The 10553-nt window shown below is 40.6% G+C and overlaps 1 protein-coding gene across 2 annotated transcripts; it reads right to left on the bottom strand.

Annotated features, from left to right (window-relative positions):
• Or5w13b (olfactory receptor family 5 subfamily W member 13B) lies at positions 1-9656 on the bottom strand. 2 transcript variants are annotated; one of them, XM_006234491.1, is made up of 2 exons: positions 9644-9656; positions 1-944 (listed from the first exon to the last, which is right to left on the bottom strand). In XM_006234491.1, the coding sequence occupies exons 1-2, from the start codon at positions 9654-9656 to the stop codon at positions 1-3; spliced, it is 957 nt and encodes a 318-aa protein (XP_006234553.1). The 2 variants fall into 2 exon arrangements, with proteins under 2 accessions (XP_006234553.1, NP_001000662.1); NM_001000662.1 differs by lacking the exon at positions 9644-9656 and having other exon boundaries at positions 1-933.
• Positions 9657-10553: the final 897 nt, after the last annotated feature.

Raw genomic sequence — 10553 nt, 5'->3', positions numbered from 1 at the left:
TTAAAACCACCTTTTCTTTCTGAGCCTGACCAGGGCTTCTTTCACATCCTTGTTCCTTAGGCTGTAAATCAAAGGGTTTATCATTGGGATAATGAGGAGGTAAAAAACTGATGTCATTTTGTCTTGGTCTAGAGAGTAGGCAGAACTTGGTCTGAAATACATGAAGAGCATGGTCCCCTGGAAAATCCCTACTGCAGTCAGGTGGGATGCACAGGTGGAGAAAGCTTTGAAGCGTCCCCCTGCAGAGCTGATCTTTAAGACTGATGAGATGATGTAACAATAAGAGACCAGGACACTTGAGATAGTGCTCAGTTCAATGAAACCAAAAAGGATGAATAGCACCAGTTCATTGATCTGCGTATCAGAACAGGAAATGAGTAAAACAGCAGGAAAATCACAGAAAAATTGATTAATATGAGTAGAGCCACAGAAACATAAGCTGAATGCCAATGATGTATGTATGAAACCATCTATAGTTCCCAACACATAGATTCCAGTTAGAAACTGGTAACAAACTCTGTTAGACATGTCCACAGCATACAACAGGGGTGTACTGATGGCCTTGTACCTATCAAAGGCCATTACTGCCAGAAGCATGCATTCAATATCTATAAAGGTACAAACTAATAAGAATTGCAGGAAACAGCCAACAAATGAAATTGGATTATTCTCTGTAATGAGGTCCAATAGCATCTTTGGTCCCACTGCAGTGGAATAGCACAAGTCAGAGAAGGCAAGTTGGCTGAAGAAGAAGTACATTGGTGTGTGAAGCTGGGGATCTATTCTGATCAAAACGATCATTCCAGCATTTGCTACAAGAATAGTAAGATAAACAACCAGAAACACAACAAATAAAGCTCTCTTCATGTCAGGGTTTCTGGAAATTCCCAGGAGGAAAAAATCTGGTAATGAAGAGCAGTTTTCCTTATCCATTCTTCTTTTTTCTTGGTCTAAATGATTACAAAAAGTCAGTGTTGCTAGACTAAACTTCTGGTTTTTCAGTATACTAATGTATAATAAGTTCAGAAAAAGATAATATCATTGTTAAGTATCATGCTGGTAATATACACGACATATACTAAGAAAAGTGCCTTGATAAGTGATACTTTTGTTTACCTATATCATCAACAAAAATTTTATTATAAGAGCATAATCCACATTCATTTAAAAATATTTCATATGTTCCGTTTTCTTTTTGACTTGTTTAGGTCTCTGGCACTCATTATTAGATAATGTATTTGAAATCAATAAAATCTCATCCAGATCTAATATAAAAGAAAATTATATTAAGTTTCCTAGAAAGCCATGTAGAATATATCATCCCTTAATTAAAAAATCATCATTGTTGCTACATTTTATTAAATCTTCTGCATTCATTACATTATTTTTTACAAATGAATGCGGAAACCACAATCACCTTATCAAATAATAGTAAATAAAATGTGTAATAGTTTTGCGTTTCTCGTAATTTGCTGAATATTTAAACATTATCTGCCACCTCCTTTCACTGGAACACCAAGGTTTTTGCACTTTACAAATTCTATACAAGACATATAAAAGTCAAAGAATATACTAAATTCTAACAAGAACATGTACCTTGTCAGCAGGAGGATGACTTTATACAATTACAGAATCAGAATAAGCTATTTGTCTTTTTTTTCCACAACTTCATTCATCATGAGTCCAAAACCAGCAACATTTTACTTTATTCTATTTTAAAATATAGACATTTATAACAGTACCTTATATAAGGGCATCTTGCTGTCATGTCTCTGGTACTGAAAGAATATTTTGATCACATTTATTTTCAATTCTGACTGTTGGGATTAAATTCTCATGAGAATCTTCCTATATATTTTCATGTAAACCAACCATGACTAATTAGGATCCAGACTGAGGATTTTTTTCCTTGACACCCTGAGACAACTGTCCCTAATGATTTTGCTTCAAATAATTACCTTTTACTCAATATAGTAATTGATATTGATGCAAAATTTTCATGAAATTTGGCACTTAGCAAAACTAAAATTTACCTTTCATTAGTAATGTCCATATCTGTTATTACGTACCACAATATTTTCTTTTTTTCTTTTTTTTTTGTTTTTTGTTTTTTTTTTTTTTATTAACTTGAGAATTTCTTATATACATTTCGAGTGTTATTCCCTTTCCCGGTTTCCGGGCAAACATCCCCCTCCCCCTCCCCTTCCTTATGGGTGTTCCCCTCCCAACCCTCCCCCCATTGCCGCCCTCCCCCCATAGACTAGTTCACTGGGGGTTCAGTCTTAGCAGGACCCAGGGCTTCCCCTTCCACTGGTGCTCTTACTAGGATATTCATTGCTACCTATGGGGTCAGAGTCCAGGGTCAGTCCATGTATAGTCTTTAGGTAGTGGCTTAGTCCCTGGAAGCTCTGGTTGCTTGGCATTGTTGTACTTTTGGGGTCTCGAGCCCCTTCAAGCTCTTCCAGTTCTTTCTCTGATTCCTTCAATAGGGGACCTATTCTCAGTTCAGTGGTTTGCTGCTGGCATTCGCCTCTATATTTGCTGTATTCTGGCTGTGTCTCTCAGGAGCTATCTACATCCGGCTCCTGTCGGTCTGCACTTCTTTGCTTCATCCATCTTGTCTAATTGGGTGGCTGTATATGTATGGGCCACATGTGGGGCAGGCTCTGAATGGGTGTTCCTTCAGTCTCTGTTTTAATCTTTGCCTCTCCCTTCCCTGCCAAGGGTATTCTTTTTCCTCATTTAAAGAAGGAGTGAAGCATTCACATTTTGATCATTCCGTCTTGAGTTTCGTTTGTTCTAGGGATCTAGGGTAATTCAAGCATTTGGGCTAATAGCCACTTATCAATGAGTGCATACCATGTATGTCTTTCTGTGATTGGGTTAGCTCACTCAGGATGATATTTTCCAGTTCCAACCATTTGCCTACGAATTTCATAAACTCGTTGTTTTTGATAGCTGAGTAATATTCCATTGTGTAGATGTACCACATTTTCTGTATCCATTCCTCTGTTGAAGGGCATCTGGGTTCTTTCCATTTTCTGGCTATTATAAATAAGGCTGCGATGAACATAGTGGAGCACGTGTCTCTTTTATATGTTGAGGCATCTTTTGGGTATATGCCCAAGAGAGGTATGGCTGGATCCTCAGGCAGTTCAATGTCCAATTTTCTGAGGAACCTCCAGACTGATTTCCAGAATGGTTTTACCAGTCTGCAATCCCACCAACAATGGAGGAGTGTTCCTCTTTCTCCACATCCTCGCCAGCATCTGCTGTCCCCTGAGTTTTTGATCTTAGCCAATCGCACTGGTGTGAGGTGAAATCTCAGGGTTGTTTTGATTTGCATTTCCCTTATGACTAAAGATGTTGAACATTTCTTTAGGTGTTTCTCCGCCATTCGGCATTCCTCAGCTGTGAATTCTTTGTTTAGCTCTGAACCCCATTTTTAATAGGGTTATTTGTTTCCCTGTGGTCTAACTTTTTGAGTTCTTTGTATATTTTGGACATAAGGCCTCTATCTGTTGTAGGATTGGTAAAGATCTTTTCCCAATCTGTTGGTTGCCGTTTTGTCCTAACCACAGTGTCCTTTGCCTTACAGAAGCTTTGCAGTTTTATGAGATCCCATTTGTCGATTCTTGATCTTAGAGCATAAGCCATTGGTGTTTTGTTCAGGAAATTTTTTCCAGTGCCCATGTGTTCCAGATGCTTCCCTAGTTTTTCTTCTATTAGTTTGAGTGTGTCTGGTTTGATGTGGAGGTCCTTGATCCACTTGGACTTAAGCTTTGTACAGGGTGATAAGCATGGATCGATCTGCATTCTTCTACATGTTGACCTCCAGTTGAACCAGCACCATTTGATGAAAATGCTATCTTTTTTCCATTGGATGGTTTTGGCTCCTTTGTCAAAAATCAAGTGACCATAGGTGTGTGGGTTCATTTCTGGGTCTTCAATTCTATTCCATTGGTCTATCTGTCTGTCTCTGTACCAATACCATGCAGTTTTTATCACTATTGCTCTGTAATACTGCTTGAGTTCAGGGATAGTGATTCCCCCTGAAGTCCTTTTATTTTTGAGGATAGCTTTAGCTATCCTGGGTTTTTTGTTATTCCAGATGAATTTGCAAATTGTTCTGTCTAACTCTTTGAAGAATTGGATTGGTATTTTGATGGGGATTGCATTGAATCTGTAGATTGCTTTTGGTAAAATGGCCATTTTTACTATATTAATCCTGCCAATCCATGAGCATGGGAGATCTTTCCATCTACTGAGGTCTTCTTCAATTTCTTTCCTCAGTGTCTTGAAGTTCTTATTGTACAGATCTTTTACTTGCTTGGTTAAAGTCACACCGAGGTACTTTATATTATTTGGGTCTATTATGAAGGGTGTCGTTTCCCTAATTTCTTTCTCGGCTTGTTTCTCTTTTGTATAGAGGAAGGCAACTGATTTATTTGAGTTAATTTTATACCCAGCCACTTTGCTGAAGTTGTTTATCAGCTTTAGTAGTTCTCTGGTGGAACTTTTGGGATCACTTAAATATACTATCATGTCATCTGCAAATAGTGATATTTTGACCTCTTCTTTCCGATCTGTATCCCTTTGATCTCCTTTTGTTGTCTGATTGCTCTGGCTAAAACTTCAAGAACTATATAGAATAAGTAGGGAGAGAGTGGGCAGCCTTGTCTAGTCCCTGATTTTAGTGGGATTGCTTCAAGTTTCTCTCCATTTAGTTTAATGTTAGCAACTGGTTTGCTGTATATGGCTTTTACTATGTTTAGGTATGGGCCTTGAATTCCTATTCTTTCCAGGACTTTTATCATGAAGGGGTGTTGAATTTTGTCAAATGCTTTCTCAGCATCCAATGAAATGATCATGTGGTTCTGTTCTTTCAGTTTGTTTATATAATGGATCATGTTGATGGTTTTCCTTATATTAAACCATCCCTGCATGCCTGGGATGAAGCCTACTTGATCATGGTGGATGATTGTTTTGATGTGCTCTTGAATTCGGTTTGCCAGAATTTTATTGCGTATTTTTGCGTCGATATTCATAAGGGAAATTGGTCTGAAGTTCTCTTTCTTTGTTGTGTCTTTGTGTGGTTTAGGTATAAGAGTAATTGTGGCTTCGTAGAAGGAATTCGGTAGGGCTCCATCTGTTTCAATTTTGTGGAATAGGTTGGATAATATTGGTATGAGGTCTTCTATGAAGGTTTGATAGAATTCTGCACTAAACCCGTCTGGACCTGGGCTCTTTTTGGTTGGGAGACCTTTAATGACTGCTTCTATTTCCTTAGGAGTTATGGGGTTGTTTAACTGGTTTATCTGTTCCTGATTTAACTTCGATACCTGGTATCTGTCTAGGAAATTGTCCATTTCCTGAAGATTTTCAAATTTTGTTGAATATAGGTTTTTATAGCAAGATCTGATGATTTTTTGAATTTCCTCCGAATCTGTAGTTATGTCTCCCTTTTCATTTCTGATTTTGTTAATTTGGACCCACTCTCTGTGTCCTCTCGTTAGTCTGGCTAAGGGGTTATCTATCTTGTTGATTTTCTCAAAGAACCAACTTTTGGTTCTGTTGATTCTTTCTATGGTCCTTTTTGTTTCTACTTGGTTGATTTCAGCTCTGAGTTTGATTATTTCCTGCCTTCTACTCCTCCTGGATGTATTTGCTTCTTTTTGTTCTAGAGCTTTTAGGTGTGCTGTCAAGCTGCTGACATATGCTCTTTCCTGTTTCTTTCTGCAGGCACTCAGCGCTATGAGTTTTCCTCTTAGCACAGCTTTCATTGTGTCCCATAAGTTTGAGTATGTTGTATCTTCATTTTCATTAAATTCTAAAAAGTTTTTAATTTCTTTCTTTATTTCTTCCTTGACCAGGTTATCATTGAGTAGAGCATTGTTCAATTTCCACGTATATGTGGGCATTCTTCCCTTATTGTTATTGAAGACCAGTTTTAGGCCGTGGTGGTCTGATAGCACGCATGGGATTATTTCTATCTTTCTGTACCTGTTGAGGCCCTTTTTTTGACCAATTATAAGGTCAATTTTGGAGAAAGTACCATGAGGAGCTGAGAAGAACGTATATCCTTTTGCTTTAGGATAGAATGTTCTATAAATATCCGTTAAGTCCATTTGGCTCATGACTTCTCTTAGTCTGTCTACATCACTGTTTAATTTCTGTTTCCATGATCTGTCCATTGATGAGAGTGGGGTGTTGAAATCTCCCACTATTATTGTGTGAGGTGCAATGTGTGTTTTGAGCTTTAGTAAGGTTTCTTTTACGTATGTAGGTGCCCTTGTATTTGGGGCATAGATATTTAGGATTGAGAGTTCATCTTGGTGGATTTTTCCTTTGATGAATATGAAGTGTCCTTCCTTATCTTTTTTGATGACTTTTAGTTGGAAATTGATTTTATTTGATATTAGAATGGCTACTCCAGCTTGCTTCTTCTGACCATTTGCTTGGAAAGTTGTTTTCCAGCCTTTCACTCTGAGGTAGTGTCTGTCTTTGTCTCTGAGGTGTGTTTCCTGTAGGCAGCAGAATGCAGGGTCCTCGTTGTGTATCCAGTTTGTTAATCTATGTCTTTTTATTGGGGAGTTGAGGCCATTGATATTGAGAGATATTAAGGAATAGTGATTATTGCTTCCCGTTATATTCATATTTGGATGTGAGGTTATGTTTGTGTGCTTTCATTCTCTTTGTTTTGTTGCCAAGACGATTAGTTTCTTGCTTCTTCTAGGGTATAGCTTGCCTCCTTATGTTGGGCTTTACCATTTATTATCCTTTGTAGTGCTGGATTTGTAGAAAGATATTGTGTAAATTTGGTTTTGTCATGGAATATCTTGGTTTCTCCATCAATGTTAATTGAGAGTTTTGCTGGATACAGTAACCTGGGCTGGCATTTGTGTTCTCTTAGGGTCTGTATGACATCAGTCCAGGATCTTCTGGCCTTCATAGTTTCTGGCGAGAAGTCTGGTGTGATTCTGATAGGTCTCCCTTTATATGTTACTTGACCTTTTTCCCTTACTGCTTTTAATATTCTTTCTTTATTTTGTGCGTTTGGTTTTTTGACAATTATGTGACGGGAGGTGTTTCTTTTCTGGTCCAATCTATTTGGAGTTCTGTAGGCTTCTTGTATGTCTATGGGTATCTCTTTTTTTAGGTTAGGGAAGTTTTCTTCTATGATTTTGTTGAAGATATTTACTGGTCCTTTGAGCTGGGCGTCTTCACTCTCATCTATACCTATTATCCTTAGGTTTGTTCTTCTCATTGAGTCCTGGATTTCCTGTATGTTTTGGACCAGTAGCTTTTTCCGCTTTACATTATCTTTGACAGTTGAGTCAATGATTTCTATGGAATCTTCTGCTCCTGAGATTCTCTCTTCCATCTCTTGTATTCTGTTGGTGAAGCTTGTATCTACAGCTCCTTGTCTCTTCTTTTGGTTTTCTATATCCAGGGTGGTTTCCATGTGCTCTTTCTTGATTGCTTCTATTTCCATTTTTAATTCCTTCAACTGTTTGATTGTGTTTTCCTGGAATTCTTTTAGGGATTTTTGCGATTCCTCTCTGTAGGCTTTTACTTGTTTATTAATGTTTTCCTGTGCTTCCCTAAGTGTGTTCATGTCTTTCTTGAAGTCCTCCAGCATCATGATCAAAAATGATTTTGAAACTTGATCTTGCTCTTCTGGTGTGTTTGGATATTCCATGTTTGTTTTGGTGGGAGAATTGGGCTCCGATGATGGCATGTAGTCTTGGTTTCTGTTGCTTGGGTTCCTGCGCTTGCCTCTCGCCATCAGATTATCTCTAGTGTTACTTTGTTCTGCTATTTCTGACAGTGGCTAGACTGTCCTATAAGCCTGTGTGTCAGGCGTGCTGTAGACCTGTTTTCCTCTCTTTCAGTCAGTTATGGGGACAGAGTGTTCTGCTTTGGGGCGTGTAGTTTTTCCTCTCTACAGGTCTTCAGCTGTTCCTGTGGGCCTGTGTCTTGAGTTCACCAGGCAGCTTTCTTGCAGCAGAAAATTTGGTCTTACCTGTGGTCCCGAGGCTCAGGTTTGCTCGTGGGGTGCTGCCCAGGGGCTCTCTGCAGCGGCAGCAACCAGGAAGACCTGTGCCGCCCCTTCCGGGAACTTCAGTGCACCAGGGTTCCAGATGGTCTTTGGCTTTTTCCTCTGGCGTCCGAGATGTGTGTGCAGGGAGCAGTCTCTTCTGGTTTCCCAGGCTTGTCTGCCTCTCTGAAGGTTTAGCTCTCCCTCCCACGGGATTTGGGTGCAGAGAACTGTTTATCCGGTCTGTTTCCTTCAGGGTCCGGCGGTGTCTCTGGCAGGGGTCCTGCCGCTCCCCCACGGGAGCCCAGAGGCCTTACACAGTTTCCTCTTGGGCCAGGGATGTGGGCAGGGGTGAGCAGTGTAGGTGGTCTCTTCCGCTCTGCAGCCTCAGGAGTGCCCACCTGACCAGGCGGTTGGGTCTCTCTCCCACCGGGTCTGGGAGCAGAGAGCTGCTGCGGGCCGGGATCCGCGGGTGTGGGACTTCCGGTAAACACAGAACGTGCCCGGTCCTAGAGAAATTCTGCTTCCGTGTGTCCCAAGCTCACCAGGCAGCTTTCTTGCAGCAGAAAATTTGGTCTTACCTGTGGTCCCGAGGCTCAGGTTCGCTCGTGGGGTGCTGCCCAGGGGCTCTCTGCAGCGGCAGCAACCAGGAAGACCTGTGCCGCCCCTTCCGGGAGCTTCAGTGCACCAGGGTTCCAGATGGTCTTTGGCTTTTTCCTCTGGCGTCCGAGATGTGTGTGCAGGGAGCAGTCTCTTCTGGTTTCCCAGGCTTGTCCGCCTCTCTGAAGGTTTAGCTCTCCCTCCCACGGGATTTGGGTGCAGAGAACTCAATATTTTCATTTTTTAAACTATCATTTCAGCCTTCAATTTTTTTCGACTTAACTTTTTTTATTGGATATTACTTTATTTACATTTCAAAAGTTATTCCCTTTCCTGGTTTTCTGTTCATAAGCCCCCATCATCCCCACTCCCCTTTCTGTATAAGGGTGTTCTCCTCCCCATTTACCCTCCCTTCATGCCCTGCCCCCTGACAGTCCCCTACACTGGGGGTCCAACCTTGGCAGGACCAAGGGCTTCTCTTTCCATTGGTACCTAACAAGGTCATCCTCTGCTACTGATGCAGCTGGAGCCATGGGTCAGTCCATCTACAGTCTTTATGTAGTGATTTAGTCTCTGGGAGCTCTCATTGGTTGGCATTGTGCTTCTTATGGGGTTGCAAGCCCCTTCAGCTCTTTCAATCCTTTCTCTAATTCCTCCAAAGGGGGTCCCATTCTCAGTTCAGCAGTTTACTGCTAGCATTTGCCTAAGTATTTGACATTCATGGGGCACATGTGGTGCAGGTCCCAGGTTCCTTCAGCCTCTGCTCCAAACTTTGCTTCCATATCCCTTCCGATGGATAATTTTATTTCCACTTTTATGAAGGAGTGAAGCATGCACACTTTGGTCATCCTTCTTCTTGAGCTTCATGTGGTCTGGGTATTGTTTCTTGGGTAATTCGAGCTTGTAGGCTAATATCCACTTATCAGTGAGTATATACCATGTGTGTTTTTCTGTGATTGGGTTACCTTCACAGGATGATATTTTCTAGTTTAATCCGTTGGCTTATGAATTTCATGAATTAATTGTTTTTGATAGATGAATAGTACTCCATTGTGTATATGCACCACATTTTCTGTATCCATTCCTCTGTTGAAGAGCATCTGGGTTCTTTCCAGCTTCTGGCTATTATAAATACAGCTGCTATGAACATAGGGTAGCATGTGTCTTTGCTGTATGTTGGAGCATCTTTTGGGTACATGCCTAGGAGAGGTATAGCTGGATTCTCAAGTAGTGGAATGTCCAGTTTTTTGAGGAACTTCCAGAGTGATTTCCAGAATGGTCGTACCAGTCTGCAATCCCACCAATAATGGAGGAGTCTTCCTCTTTCTCTACATCCTTGCCAGCATTTGCTGTCACCTGAGTTTTTGATCTTAGCCATTCTAACTGTTGTGGGGTAAAATCTCAGGGTTGTTTCGATTTGCATTTCCCTGATGACTAAGGGTGTTCAACATTGCTTTTGGTACTTCTTAGCCATTCCATATTCCTCAGCTGAGAATTGTTTGTTTAGCTCTGTACCCCAATTTTAATAGGCATATTTGTCTCTCTGGACTCTAACTTCTTGAGTCCTTTCTATATTTTGGATATTAACCCTGTATCAGGTGTAAAGATCTTTTCCCAATCTGTTGGTTGCCATTTTGTAATAATGACTTTGTCCTTTGCCTTACAGAAGCTTTGTCACTTTATGAGGTTCCATTTGTCCATTCTTGATCTTAGAGCATAAGCCATGGGTGTTTTATTCAGGAAATTTCCTCAGTGCCCATGTGTTCAAGGCTCTTCCCAAAATTTTCTTTTATTATTTTGAGTGTATCTGGTTTTATGTGGAGGTCCTTGATCCACTTAGACTTAAGCTTTATACAGCGTGATAAGAATGGATCGATTCGCATTCTTCCTCAGACTGACGTCCAGTGGAACC

This window comes from Rattus norvegicus, chromosome 3, assembly GCF_036323735.1.
Source record: "Rattus norvegicus strain BN/NHsdMcwi chromosome 3, GRCr8, whole genome shotgun sequence".
Lineage (NCBI taxonomy): Eukaryota > Metazoa > Chordata > Mammalia > Rodentia > Muridae > Rattus > Rattus norvegicus.
This window is presented reverse-complemented; position numbering and strand designations above follow the sequence as displayed.